The following is a 15734-nucleotide window of genomic DNA, read 5'->3' as shown; positions in this document are numbered from 1 at the left end:
GACACAGTGAATCAGAACTGGTTCGGGCTGTTTGTTGGCGTGGCTTTATAATATTTTATTTTTGGCGGTTTTGTAACCTTGAACTTGAACTACACAACAAAAGAGGAAAAGGCAGTTTAGGTAAGGGTGGTAACATAAGTTTCTTTGTTGTTGTTTTCCTGCTCCTGTTTTATAGTACGTGTAAGGTTTTTTCCCCGAGATTGTAGACGGGTGATATAAATAATAAGATATTTGCACTTTACCTATGGATTTCATGAAATATGTAACCATATTCATAAAAGTTTGCTCAAGTATATTTATTACACTTGCTGAATTTTCCTTTAAATGCAAAACTTTATATATGATTTTAATGCGAAACAAATACTCCTGCCAGAAATATTTTATCTTGATATAAGATCATAGAAATTATCAAATTTGCCCGACTAGTTTGATTTTACCTTCTTTCCTTCCCTTTTTCGGTATCTAAATTAACAATTTTTGAAAACATTAGGGGTTTAGGAATTGTAACTATGAAATACCTGTTAAGATCAGTGTGTACAAAGGTCTAGGCCACTCACGTTCATTTTAAATGTGATATACTCGAACTGTTGGTGTATGCGTCTGTATATTTTTTATTGTGTGTGTTTATATGCATATGTATTTACATATATTGCCCTGTTTCAGTTTATGTGTGTGTTTGAAAAACAAAAGGTGAAATGTTTTGGAAGAGTATTTTTAATTATTTAGTAGTGGTTTATGCTACAAAAATTGTTATTATAATTTAATTTTTTATGTTAGTTGTTACTCCCTTGATAAGGAAAATTAAGATGTGAAAGAGAATGAAAAAGGTTAATATTGATTGTTGTGAAATTTTCTAATATTGTATAGTTTTACACATAGTGTTTTCACATAATGAAACCAATTTTAAAAGTATTAAAATAATAATTTGACCTCAATTTATTTATCCTGTGCTACTGTGAAACCTCACTTTCTGCAGACGGAATAGGATTCATTTACTATTTTTCTCTCTCTCTGTTTTTTTATCTTAATTTCTGTTAAAGTGCTTCAACAATTTTTATCATACTGAAGTTTCAGTTCAGTGAATCAATATTTTTTGTATTGTTTGAACATTTATTGTTAGATTATTGAAAAACGTACAACCTACCATTGTGGCCCAACATGGCCAGGTGGTTAGAGCGCTCGACTTGTAGTCCAAGGGTCACAGGTTTGAACTCTTATCACTCCAAATCTGCTTGCCCTTTCAGCTGTAGAGGCATTATATTGTGATGGTCAATCCTACTATTTGTTGCTAAAAGATTAATCCAAGAATTGGTAGTGGGTGGTGATGACTAGCTGCCTTCCCTTTAGTCTTATACTTCTAAATTAGGGACGGCTAGAGCAGATAGCCCTTGTGTAGCTTTGTGCAAAATTTAAAAAAAACAAACTTCCAGTGTTGTTAAGTTTGTGAATATCTTAAACTGAGCAAACTTTTTAATAACTTATAGAAAAGCAGTGTATGTGTGGCATGTAGATAGTTTTCCTGGTTATTTACACAGTAATAAAATGTGTATAAATGATAAATGTAAATAATGAATACAATAACATGTAATAATGAATTTAATAATTACTAACTGAAGGAAATTGGGAATAAAATGTAAACTATTGTTCTTGACCTTTAACATGTAGCAATATTTGTGTTCTTTAAAATCAGGAAGAATTTTTTAATTTCTATTTTAAGAAGCTTCTGTAGGTGTATATATGTGCTCATGATTGTAAAGAGACATTGTGAATAGACACTGCTGTTATTTTGACTTTCTAACAGGGCAGCTTTTACCACCACCAGAACAGGAGTTAGCTACTAAAGTTCTTCAGATACAGTCCAAAAGGTTTTATCTTGATGTGAAAGAAAATAGACGGGGTCGATTTATTAAAGTAGCAGAGGTAAGACCTTAAAGGTAGTCTTAAGTGTGCAAGTGAATGTGTTATATGAAAAGCATATAGTATTGTCTGGCATTTTTTAGATAGAATACCTGTATTTATAAGTAAGGACGAAGTGTAAAGGTTATGCCACTGTGAAATGGAGGCTACTGGTAGAGAGACATGTATTGTGATACAGTTGTCTAGAATATTCTAGATTAGAAAATATAATCGTATAGCATGCTGTTTTATATTGCTTTTTCTTCCAGTTTCAATTCAAAGTTTCAAACGTTAAAGAATATTTTAATAAGCCTTTATACTCTCTAGGGTAAAAAAAAACAACAAGTAACCCTTTTGTAGATTTGCACAAATGTCTGAATCATATAATCAAACATTCCAGTTAGAACGAACCATTAAAGGATGCTTGATAACAAGTATGAAAGCTGCTCAATATTACTGTTGTAAGAACCAGTCATGTGTATGAAAGCTAGTATGCTCAATATTACTGTTGTAAGAACCAGTCATGTGTATGAAAGCTAGTATGCTCAATATTACTGTTGTAAGAACCAGTCATGTGTATGAAAGCTAGTATGCTCAATATTACTGTTGTAAGAACCAGTCATGTGTATGAAAGCTAGTATGCTCAATATTACTGTTGTAAGAACCAGTCATGTGTATGAAAGCTAGTATGCTCAATATTACTGTTGTAAGAACCAGTCATGTGTATGAAAGCTAGTATGCTCAATATTACTGTTGTAAGAACCAGTCATGTGTATGAAAGCTAGTATGCTCAATATTACTGTTGTAAGAACCAGTCATGTGTATGAAAGCTAGTATGCTCAATATTACTGTTGTAAGAACCAGTCATGTGTATGAAAGCTAGTATGCTCAATATTACTGTTGTAAGAACCAGTCATGTGTATGAAAGCTAGTATGCTCAATATTACTGTTGTAAGAACCAGTCATGTGTATGAAAGCTAGTATGCTCAATATTACTGTTGTAAGAACCAGTCAAGTGTATGAAAGCTAGTATGCTCAATATTACTGTTGTAAGAACCAGTCAAGTGTATGAAAGCTAGTATGCTCAATATTACTAGTTGTAAGAACCAGTCATGTGTATGAAAGCTAGTATGCTCAATATTACCGTTGTAAGAACCAGTCATGTGTATGAAAGCTAGTATGCTCAATATTACTGTTGTAAGAACCAGTCATGTGTATGAAAGCTAGTATGCTCAATATTACTGTTGTAAGAACCAGTCAAGTGTATGAAAGCTAGTATGCTCAATATTACCGTTGTAAGAACCAGTCATGTGTATGAAAGCTAGTATGCTCAATATTACTGTTGTAAGAACCAGTCATGTGTATGAAAGCTAGTATGCTCAATATTACTGTTGTAAGAACCAGTCAAGTGTATGAAAGCTAGTATGCTCAATATTACTGTTGTAAGAACCAGTCAAGTGTATGAAAGCTAGTATGCTCAATATTACCGTTGTAAGAACCAGTCATGTGTATGAAAGCTAGTATGCTCAATATTACCATTGTAAGAACCAGTCATGTGTATGAAAGCTAGTATGCTCAATATTACTGTTGTAAGAACCAGTCATGTGTATGAAAGCTAGTATGCTCAATATTACTGTTGTAAGAACCAGTCATGTGTATGAAAGCTAGTATGCTCAATATTACTGTTGTAAGAACCAGTCATGTGTATGAAAGCTAGTATGCTCAATATTACTGTTGTAAGGACCAGTCATGTGTATGAAAGCTAGTATGCTCAATATTACTGTTGTAAGAACCAGTCAAGTGTATGAAAGCTAGTATGCTCAATATTACTGTTGTAAGAACCAGTCATGTGTATGAAAGCTAGTATGCTCAATATTACTGTTGTAAGAACCAGTCATGTGTATGAAAGCTAGTATGCTCAATATTACCGTTGTAAGAACCAGTCATGTGTATGAAAGCTAGTATGCTCAATATTACTGTTGTAAGAACCAGTCATGTGTATGAAAGCTGGTATGCTCAATATTACTGTTGTAAGAACCAGTCATGTGTATGAAAGCTGGTATGCTCAATATTACTGTTGTAAGAACCAGTCATGTGTATGAAAGCTAGTATGCTCAATATTACTGTTGTAAGAACCAGTCATGTGTTTCTGAATTTTACAAATGATGGTAAACCTGGTACAAATTGAACTTTTAGTTATTATTAGCATCCTGTATAAGAAAAATATTGACTGTTTATGTATAAAATAACATAATTTAAATGAAGTAATAATTGGCTATTTATATATAAAACAACAGAAATTAAGTGAAGAAACAATTGGCTGTTTATATATAAAACAACAGAATTTAAGTGAAGTATCACTTACAATTGTTTATGTGATTTACTTTAGCTATAACACAATAAACACCATTGTCTGCTTACTTATACTGTTGTTATGCTGTTACATTTTTACCAGTTTGATAATGGAGCTTTTACTGTTGATCAGAGTCAAGTTCCCATCTCAGTAATAAAACAAGTATTACTTGTATGTTTTCTTCTAGGTGGGTCCAGCTGGAAGGAAAAGTAGATTATTACTAGCCATGTCCTCAGCTTTAGAGTTAAGAGACCATCTTACAGCATTTAGTGAAATCTATGCTTCACTAGGCAAGTAGAATAATTATGATATTTTCTCCTGACTATAAGTTGTTTTAAACTGGCATTTGATTGGACTTGAGATAGTCCATAGAAATATCCATTGCAGTAGGAAAAGAAATGCATGATAATAATAATTAAAAACATGTACCATTACTTGCAAGTGAATATTTATGTTATTAAAATTTCAAATATTTTTGAAGCTAGGTTTTTGGTCATATATATATAATAATAATAATATATATATATTATTTCATATCTACAGATAATATGTTATAAGATCTATTAACTTAAATACTCTTACCAGTCTGTAACTGTTTTACAAATGTATTAGCTCTCTACAGGGTTTAAATGGTTAGAACCACTGTTTTAAATGTCATTTTAGCAAGTTTTTATTAATCATCACTCTTATCACTGCATCTCACAAATGGATAGTAGTTGTATCTGGAAGTCATGTTATTTTATCTGAGTGATTAGCTGAGGGCTTTTTCAGGGCAGTTAGCCACACCATATAGCAACCAATGGCTTAATAGATGCTGTTCTAAATGCCACACTAGTGATACTTTTAATAACTTTTCTCTTTTAATCATCATGACATCTCAGAAATGACCAGTAGTTATACTTGTAAGTCAAATTATTTGTTTATTTCATTAGCTGGTTAAGATTTTTTCACAAGTACTCACACAGCAACAGATGGCTTAATAAATGTATAATTTGTTGGACTTCTGATTTTTGTTTTTATTTCCTGTGTATATAAATTTTAAGTTATGGAAATAGTAAAAAAAATCTTGCTAACTTTTGTTCCTACACAAAACTTAAACTACAGAACATTCTAGAGTTATCAGAATATATTACATTTAATATAAATTGTGATTATAGATTACACTTTTGAGTTCCTGTCCTTTTAATTCAGTTGTTTTTATTATTATTTCTTTACCAACATCACATTGTCATTGAATACTGATATTTTTTAAATGGTGTGCTACTGTCTGTTATATAATTTTCATGGCTAGCTAAACAGTTAGATATAGCCCAAAAATTGCATAGTTTAATAGTTTTTACACATTTTGACATATTGATAATGTATTATCTTGTAAGGTATTAGAGACTTGTGTTACTGAAGTTAATAAATTAGTGCGAAGATAGGACATGGTAACTATTTACCTCAAACACAAATACTTAAACAATAACATTGTTGGTACCAAACTTCAAAAAGACACAATATAATAATTATACTAATGAATTAAGAATAAAAAAGAACCATAAGAAGATAAAATATATTTTATAAATATACCCAAGAGAACAATATTAAATAGTTCTCAAAAACAGCATAAATAATAACCAGGTGAGTAATTGTTCTAAAATAGTACTTTTAATATTCAAAAATACATCTTGCATATCACAGTCTTTTAGCCATCAGTTTCCTTCACAGGTGAGGATTGATATTTCCTTGTCAAACGACAAGATTACATGACCTTAGTAAATATAGCTGAACCCTGGGATAGATAAGGGCATTTTAATGTCATGGTAAATTCCATTATTCCTTGGTAAAAGATGGGCCTTGTAGTTGTGGTAGGTACTTTCAATATTGGGAATGGTGGCATATAGTTTTGATAAATTTAATGTAATTCAAATATTTAGAAATAATTTTAACATTTGTGTGGATGAAAGGGTGAGCATATTTGGTGTCAGAGAGAATGAAACCAAAACTCTTGAATTCTGAGGCAATGCCCTTATCAGTAGATCATGTTGATCCACTGCTGAGCAAACTCGACTTTATTGAAAAAAAATAAGAAATTATCATGTCAGTACCTCTGTTACTTGGGTAACTGGAATTATCCAAAATGGTAACTGTTAAAAATGATAATTTTACTTAGTGTTTAGTTGGTTGTTTATATTACATTGATATTAATTTAATCAAAATTCTGATTGATAAATTATTTAGCATGACATAAGTTATATTTGTTTGGTATAAGCCATATCAAGCCACTAAGGTATTAACTGTTGATTTCTGAAATCTGTATAGTGTTTTGTGATATATCTTACCATGTTAGTAATGTGATTAATTGATATGTAACAGCATTACCTAAACTTGATCATGCTAGATGCATGAGTCTGGACATAAACTTACCTAGCAGAAGAAAAAATAGACATCAGTCATGTGGTTGTCAGTTGTAGTAAATCATTAAAGAATTAAACAATTCACAGAGTTGAATTCTTGTAGGTTTTTTTTGTGTATTTGTACAGGTAAATGCTGACATCAGTTTGAATATCATGGTTGAATGTGTTGTTAAGTGGTAGTTAGTATGGTAATGAAAATTCCTCTATTCCTTATCATATTACAACTGTGAGGAATATTTAGCATTCAAAGGCTGTAAGTGTAAAATATATTCAGTGTCGATGTTTGAAGCATTTCTAAATACATAAGACAATAACATGTTAAGTATATCATAAATGTTGCTGTTGATATCTGTCGGTGACGGTAATATTTGGAAAATGTATGTAATCAGTGTAACAGTAATTAATAATTGTTTAAATTTAAGTGTGCAAATTTTTGCAGAGATGCTTGAGAATTTTGACCTCTTTTTGTTAAATTAAGTGATTGTTCTTCAGCTTTGAAAGAAGTTGAATTCAGAGCAAAGCTATCTCTGTATTTCTAGATTAACATAAAAGTTTTGTGTAAATCATTTCTATTTTATTGTAATGAATTGAATTCAGTTTTTTCATTAGTTAAGCTTATAATGTTTGAATCTTTTTGCCTACAGTTTTAAGAAGTTTTAGTGCTGTTGATTTCTTCATTAGTTTGTGAATTGTCCATTTTTTTATTGACTACCAACTCACAATTTAGTGAACTGTGACATTTTTCCTGAATACTCATTTAGAACTTTGGTCAATTTGTTCAACGAATATTGCTTCAGCATTTATTGAATTTTTTATTCTTCCAACACCATTTATCTCGAGCAGTAATGAACTTACTCAAAATTTAGAATATGATTGAATGTATTTTCATGCATTGATTAGTGATTGAACAGATATTGAGGGTTTTTTTTTTTTTTTGTTAGTAACTGATGTTATTTAAGCTCATTTTGTACATTTCATAATAGGTCCACCTAATCCTGACAACTTACCTGAAGATGGAAAATTAAAAAGTGAATTAATGGTTAAAGAAAATAGACGATACTACCTTGACTTAAAAGAAAATTCACGAGGGAGGTTTTTAAGAGTGAGTGTAACTGTTTATTTTATGTTGGGTTTAGTGAGCAAAGTAACATTTTAAATTGAGTAGGAATTTAAACCTACATCATTGTACACTTATCAAAAGAGTAATGTATAAAGTCATACTTGCTAACCATCATTGGGTTAATATTTCTAATTTATCTCCTTGGAAAACAAAAAAATACACAGAAGGGCAAACTGATAGACATATTTTTGTAGTCAAGGTTTTCTCTCTATTTATTAATTTTTAGATTTACTATCAGTTGTATTTGTCTTTTTTGTAATTAATTATTTATTTACTTCTGAGACAAAAATAACCAGTTACTTTTAATAAAATAAACAAAAGTTAGTCTAAGGGGAATTTGGATTATACTATAGCTAATTTGTTCTAAACACTATATTAAGTTAGGAATAAAAGTCAGCATGTAATTAATTATTGTGAAATGACAAAATTGTGAATCATTTGCAAAAATCTCCTGGATTAAAACATTATTACAATATAAACTATTTTACACTATTTTTCTAAATACTGTTTCTACCAGGTTTGTTTTAAAATGTACCATGATTAATAGAATGTAATTATTACTTTTTATTGTTATAGTTCAGAGGTCATGATATCAAGTTTGTTGACTTGCGTTCAAAAGTTTATTGAACTACTATTTCGTGAATTTATCTCCTTAGGTTTGGTATCAAATAGTAGATTATAATTCAAATTTTGATATTATACACTAGTTAATTTCTTAATTTAAAAGTATGTATTAAACAAACATTTAAATATCGACTTTTGTGTGTCACGTGGTATTTTGAATACAGCATTGGTTCAAAATAGATGTTTGTGATGTCAAAATACAAAATCTATAGTTTTATACAAATAAGGAACTCAAATCACAGATATCTACAAACTAAAATGTAAAATAATAACCTTTTATCTTTTCTGTTTGTTGAGAAAACTATATTTCGTAAAACAGACACAGTGGTCTCCTTTTTACCTGTTTCCTTTTTTGGAAATGGTCCCTTATATAAACTTCTACACATGGCGTGAGTAACCAAATGGAAGCTCAGAATGTCCTCTTAGTGATTTTCTCAGCCTTTTCAAATATTATGGTGTCCTCTCTTTCTTCAGAGACAAACCTTATGAGCTGGTAAGTTGAATCTTTAGTCTGCTCATTATTTCATATTTTTTTAGATACAAATACAGCTTAGTTAATAAACTTGGTAAATTTTAATGGAATACTATGGTATTAATGAAGTAATTTTTTTTTTGGTTATACTTGTGTATATATATAAAACTTAAAGAATTATTTTGTTTCACATCCTCCACATGCAAAATTTCTTAAGGCTTAGCAAGCTAAGACAAGCAGTAATGAGTACAAAGGTTGTAACTAGAAAAGATAATCATGTGATTTAGTTATTTATTTATTTACTTTTTTATGTTTTAAGAAAAATTAGAACTTGTTTGTAAATAATAATATCCTGTATACTTATACAATTTATAATAATTGAAATGTGACAGTATTTTACCAAATACTAGTCCACTAAAGCACAGCAAAGACAGGTCACTTTGTAAAAACTAAAGGTAAGTTTTATATTATTGGATATGGTAACATGTAACTTCTGTATTGTTAGCCAGGCACAGCTGAATGGCCATTGCAATAAAAATAATAAATCCATGTAAGAGTATAATGTTATGAGATTTAAGCTATTTGGTCTTAAACATTTATGTTTTCATTTTATAATTTGTAGTCATTCTAGAATGAAAAAGTATAATTTATAATGATTTCCTGATTTTATACAGTTGTGATGAGATGGATCAAATTGACTGAAGCTGTTTACAGATTTATTAGTGAAAATAACATAAAATATAGTTGCATCTTAAAAAACATTTGGTAAAACTATCTGGACATTATAAGGATTTCACATTTGAAATTTGAAAATTTTCTGATACATGAAAGTAATTTTAATCTTAAAATGAAAATTAATATAAATGTTGGATAAACAATATGTGAAAATGAAAACAAAAACATTGTTTAATGAACCTTAAAACTTCTTTAAAAAATCTGATATTTTGTGTAAGGAAACTGTGCAAGGTTTACTGATAATCTGTCACATTTTTGTGAACGTAGGTTTATTAATTTAAAAGTAATAGAATAAAAAACTGTATATAACAAGCATAAAATGGTTATGAGGTTGGTTCCAGGGACTGAGCCCATATTGAAAGAGTTAATATTGGTTGGTACCTTTCTTAGAGCTGTTATGTGTTATTGTTTCAAGGTGACAGTTCTTTTAAAGTACATTGGAGTTTATAACTAAGCTACAAGATGTTAAATATATTACATGTAAAGATTACAGCAACATAATTTGTCATGAAATGTTTAACACAACATAATTTATGTAGCTTTTACATGCTGATTCAATAGAAAATTCTCTATATCAAGTGTTACGTAATGAATTATCTGAGGTTCTTTTTCAACTTTTGATATTATAGTTTATATACATTCAAGAAATTAAAATTGCTGATATCTTGTTGAAATGCTTTGTTTCATGATAAAAATTTATTCAGTTCATACATGTATATATAAGTAAAGTTTTAAATCTCTTTTTAGCAGGTTATTCCAACTTTCTTAATTACTGTTTAATGAATGTTATAATAACACTACATCTTTCATCTTAAAAGAATCATGAAATTATAGTTCAGTATTTTACCTCATGCCACAAAATAGCTTTTCCTGACTAGCACTACCTTCTGTTGGCACAGATTTTCAGTGCACCTACCACTTGTTCGTATCCATGTGCAAATGATCATGCAACAGCTATTCATCAATTGGAGTGCAACACCACTCCTATCGTGACCAGTGTTCTATTCACATCTATACTTGTTAATCACTTCTAAGTTGGAAGTGATACTGTACAAACATGCTGGTTTTTGCTTGCAGATTTATCGACATTCTATGTTATACTACTGAGGTAGTTAGTTTTTACTATTTATTCAAATTTTTGTATTTTGGTATTGTGATAAATTTTTCATGTTCTTTTTTTAACTTTAAGGAGCCATTTTACTAGTATATTGTGAGTCACACTGTGGCTGATGGTACCTGACCAGGTACACTTTATTTTTGTAAATCTGCATTGTCTATTGTATGACCATACTCGATGTCAATTACATTGTAGCCCTTCCTACTGCCTGGTATTGATTTTGTGTCTGTGTTGTACTGTTATCTTTGACTAAACTATTACATCACAGGTTTGGGTTATGCACACCATAGAGATGAGGTGTTCCATAAGACTGTTAGTCGTTCTCTGTAATGGTTTATTTTTGGATCATAAATACATTTATTTCATACTGTATACTTGTAGACTAACATGACCACAGGAGACAGATTGTTGACCATCTGTGGTGCTCTGTGGCATTGAGGTTCTTGACTCCATCAGCATTGCAACTCTTGTTTCCAAAATGGGGTATTGTGGTCACCTGTTACACTGTCTTCAATGATATAGTCCTCTAAACTCTCTATTGCATTTTTCCCCTTTTGTTATAGTAGAGATGGGAATTCTTGCCTCCTAACAGTTCATAGCCATTGGGGTGGTGGACCATAGTGATTTGTCCTTATAAATGATGAATTATAATGCCACTCAGCTTGAGAGTAAGGTATGGCATTCTGTAGGTGTCATGGCATATACAGTGGAACCCCTCTTAGTGGCCACCCCTCAGATTCGGTCACCCCTTGAAAGCGGTCATTCAATCACAGTCCCTTTTTTGTGTACATAATCCCTAATTATGTACAGTGGACCCCTCTAATCAGGCCAGTTTGTCTCAGTCCCGACGGTGGCTGCTTTGGAGAGGTTCCACTGTACACATTTCTGTTGTGAATCCAATGTGTGGATGTTTGCAGGTTTTGGTTGTAGCAGTATACCGTATTCCTGTCTATATATTTTGCTGAATGCTTTTTATTACAATGACATTCTTCCTTTTCACCATCTACCATATGTACATTTGTTGTGGGTTTGGTTTTGGTTAGAGATAACCCAGTCACAATTAATATAGTATAGATAGCATTCCTACTGCAAACCCGATGTACAATTCCAGATGTCACTAGGTTTTTTTTATGCACTCCACAGGCTAAGACTTTCCTCCTTCCTACCATTCTTGAGATGGACATTCCTGGTAGGTTTGGTATTGGTTGGAAATATACCTGCTAAGTAAGTGCATTTGCCAGTATCTTTCCTCCTAATGCAGGCTCGATGGCAAATGCTCATTTCCCTCAGTGTTTGCAGTCTCTCTTCCTACCGTCTGCTGAATGTCAGCTCCCGGTAAATCTGATGCAGTAGCATAGCTAGGGGGGGTACATCTGTCCCCAGACACAGCATCGGTGGGTGCCAAATTGATGTTACATAATTAGGAATTATGGCTTACATTTTGTCACAAGGGGGTGTGAAAACTGACTTTGTCCCCAGGCACTGAAAACCCTAACTATGCCACTGATCTGATGTTGGTTTTAGCTGGACACGGCATGTTTTTCCACTTGGATATTCTCCTTCTACTGTGGATTGGCACTAGTATGCACATTGCTATCAGGTTTGGAATGGAAATGTCTTCCCACCAGACCTTCCACTTTCTTAGTGTCTGCTGTGTGTCAGTTCCCAGTAGATCTTATGTTGGTTGTGTTGAAAATGCCTGTAAATGAAGAAGTGTTTTGGAATGGAAACTCATCCTATTTGGAGATAAAAGGTAACTGATTCTCTTCCTACTGCAGATCTGGTGTACTATTCCAGATTCTACCTGGTATTGGATGGTGTTTAAATAAACACTACGTTCTGTGGCACCCTAGCCACTCAACACTTTAGGACTCTCATTAATTGATCATTTATATTTTTGGTTTTCCTTCATGTGTTTTTATTTTTTGTGTTTGTGACATAGTCCTAAAAGATAAAATCAGATGTGGTGTGGTATCCCACTGAGGTCTCATATTTTCTCTTTTGATACCACATCTCCTGGTCTCTCTTTGGGCATTTCCTAAAAGGAGATCTTTTTTTTTTTTTTATTGGTCCTCCACTTCTTCAGTGTTGGATTCTAGCTATTTTGTGAGTGGAGGTAATATATTGTGTTGGAACTTAGCATTCTCCTACAATGAAAATATAGTATTAATGGGTACTTGCTCTGCTTACAGTTTCTATCCAACCTCCCCACTTCTGATGTTATATGTATACGTGCAAGCAGAAACAAGCATGTCTGCAGAGTATTACTGCCAATCAAGAAGTGATTAATAGATGCAGAAGTGGTGAAGATGGTGCTGGTTAAGATAAGAGTAGTGGCATGCTCCTATTGATGGAAGGCTGCTGCATGATCATTTGCATGTAAATATGCAGAAGTGGGAGGTAGAAATCAGGTGGCATGCATTGAAAAGTAAAGCCAACAGAGGGCAGTGCTAAACGAGTAAAGCTATTTTCTGAGAAGAGGTAATTATATATCAGAAGAACATTTTCAGAGTATGAAAATTCTAACCTTTCACTTTAGATTTCACAGACAATTACGCAAGGTGGACCACGGTCTCAGATTGCACTACCAGCACAAGGAATGATAGAATTTCGTGATGCCCTCACTGACCTGTTAGAAGAATTTGGCACAGATGATGAGACAACATTTGGTAATTTTAATTTTTTTTCAATTCCATATTATTTAAGAATAATATAAATGGGTCTAACTAATGATTTAAAAGTTTTCAAAAATCCCTTGGCAATAGTGTAATAAAATATTAAGGGAATCATAGTTTTTTCTCATGTATTACTGTATTATTAATAAATGTAGAAGTAAACATCTTTAAAGTAAAATTAGTTTTATATAAAAAGTGTGTCACTTGGAAATTTTCATTTGAAAAAATAGCTTTGAGTCATTGTTGACTAGACCAATAGAAAGTACTTAGAACTTGAATTTTGTGTTTACAGTAATTTGTTATATTCTAAGTGCTCATTATCAGAGATTAATTGCTAATTAATGTTGATGTTACTTTCAACATTTTAAACTTGTGGCATAACATATAACTGTAATACAACAACAAAAATAGATCAACCCTATAGGTTTGAAAGGTCAATTATCCCATGTGAATTTGTGAGATGTTACAGTGTAGTAGAGATAATCATGCAGTCATGTTGGTTGTCCTGAATTTTTTAGCTCTTGGTATAAGTTTGAATCACAGAGTTTAAAAAAACATAAATGAAGCAAGAAAACTACTGGTTAATATTTATATAATTTTATTTTAATACTGTCAAAAGAAGGCACCACAGCCTATATGGTAAGGGACATGTATAAAAACAAAATGTTGGCCTGATGGCATTTCTTTGTCAGTTTTACTAGAATTCTTGTTTAACTTTTTAAACTTTTTGTCATCAGAATTCAACTACGTTGTATATTTTGTTTAGTTATTGCCACTGAAGTCAGGGTTAATCATCGCTCTGTAGCTTATTTGGTAAAATGAAGTAAGTGTTAAAACAATTTCTTTGTAATTCTATTTGCTAAGTCTGTTACCTTTGTTAGTTGTTAGAAGGAACATCCATTTTGTAGTAAATGTGTCTAAACAATGGGTTTTTTTCAGAAGCTCAAATGCTTGCAGGATCTCACATTTTAATGATTATAATACTAAGTCAGTGGTTCCCAATCTTTTTTATGCCCTGCACCCCTAAAAAATTTTAATATGTTTTCACACCTCTCACAATAATTATTTATTTAAGAATAAAGGTGAAGGTGGCCGAAACAAATTTTTATAACTAGTTTTTAATGATATATAAACAAAAATGAAACATTTAGAAAAGAAAAAATATTACAACAAACTAAAAGTTGCATAAACCCTACATAGCTTACAAAAAAATAAATTTTCATCCATGCATGAAATGAAATTTAAATTGGCTCTTTTATTCCTGTTTATTTCTTATGAGTTTTTCAAAGTGTGGCACTTTGTTGCTGATAGCAATCTGCAAGTCTGTTTATGCACCCAAGTGTTGTTTGTTTACAGTTGTACATTAAGATTTCGGTCTGTGCCAGTGACAGTAGAAATGATAGTTTATCGTAACAAGGTAAAAAGCTACATCTGTAACAAGAAAAATAAGAAATAAAAGTCGAATGTTTATTTTTGAATATATGGGACAGTACACTTAATATAAACAAAAAAAAACTATCTCACACGCCTTGGGGGTGCGAGCACCCCTGGTTGGGAACCACTGTACTAAGTATTTGCATAACAGTTGTGTTGTCTTAATATATTGATAGTTTAATAGAAACTACTAATGTAGGTGTAGTCATTTAATTTTTTTTACAAATACTGTTTACATCAAGATTAAATTGCTTCTTCACCAATGATAAAACTGTTGCACAACATTATATGAATATTTGTTTGTGGGATCTTAATCAACTTGTTTAAAATCATACTTTATATCTTAGGCTTTAAAGGGGCCCTACCAGAAGCTCATCACATGAGAGTAGAGAACAAAAACTTCTATTTTGATATTGGTCAAAACAGCAGAGGAATTTATATGCGGATATCTGAGGTAAGATTGTTGACAAAACAGTTTTTACCATGTTTTTAGGCTTTGAAAGTTTAATATGGTTGTCAAGACATCTTTTCAGAACTGTGTGTATTTGTATTATTTTTGTAACAACCAAAATTTACATTAATCTAAATCTTTGTATCCACGTTTCAACTACTTTTTTTTTTTTCAACAGTGTATAGGTGGGTGGAAATCCAAAAGAAAAATCTGGGTAGGAAATAGGGTTCTTAGATTGTATACTTTTGCTGTTAGAAAATAAGCAATTTGCATACCTTCTTTACTGGATAATGTTTTTTATTGTATGACACGCACTGTACTCTAGAACATTTATCATGATGTGTGTAGATTCTGTTACACTTAACATGAGCATCTCTTTCTGTACATGTCACAAGGTTTTAGTGAGTTATGTTCAAATTTTATTCAACTATTTTATATTATTATTAATTAGAATAACA

At 31.5% G+C, this 15734-nt stretch overlaps 1 protein-coding gene across 2 annotated transcripts in view; it reads left to right on the top strand.

The window, feature by feature from the left end:
* The window catches only part of LOC143223397 (transcriptional regulator protein Pur-beta-like), a 41251-nt gene that overhangs the window by 13856 nt on the left and 11661 nt on the right, over positions 1–15734 (top strand). For both annotated transcript variants that reach the window (XM_076451336.1, XM_076451335.1), the window contains exons 2-6: positions 1802–1920; positions 4437–4539; positions 7632–7750; positions 13256–13385; positions 15173–15279. In XM_076451336.1, the coding sequence (XP_076307451.1) occupies positions 1802–1920; positions 4437–4539; positions 7632–7750; positions 13256–13385; positions 15173–15279 (578 nt within the window). The remainder of the gene's footprint in view (positions 1–1801; positions 1921–4436; positions 4540–7631; positions 7751–13255; positions 13386–15172; positions 15280–15734) is intronic.

This window comes from Tachypleus tridentatus, chromosome 8 (assembly GCF_004210375.1).
Source record: "Tachypleus tridentatus isolate NWPU-2018 chromosome 8, ASM421037v1, whole genome shotgun sequence".
In the NCBI taxonomy this organism is placed as follows: Eukaryota; Metazoa; Arthropoda; class Merostomata; order Xiphosura; family Limulidae; genus Tachypleus; species Tachypleus tridentatus.
The sequence above is the reverse complement of the archived record's forward strand: the minus strand, read 5'-3'. Positions and strand labels throughout refer to the sequence as shown.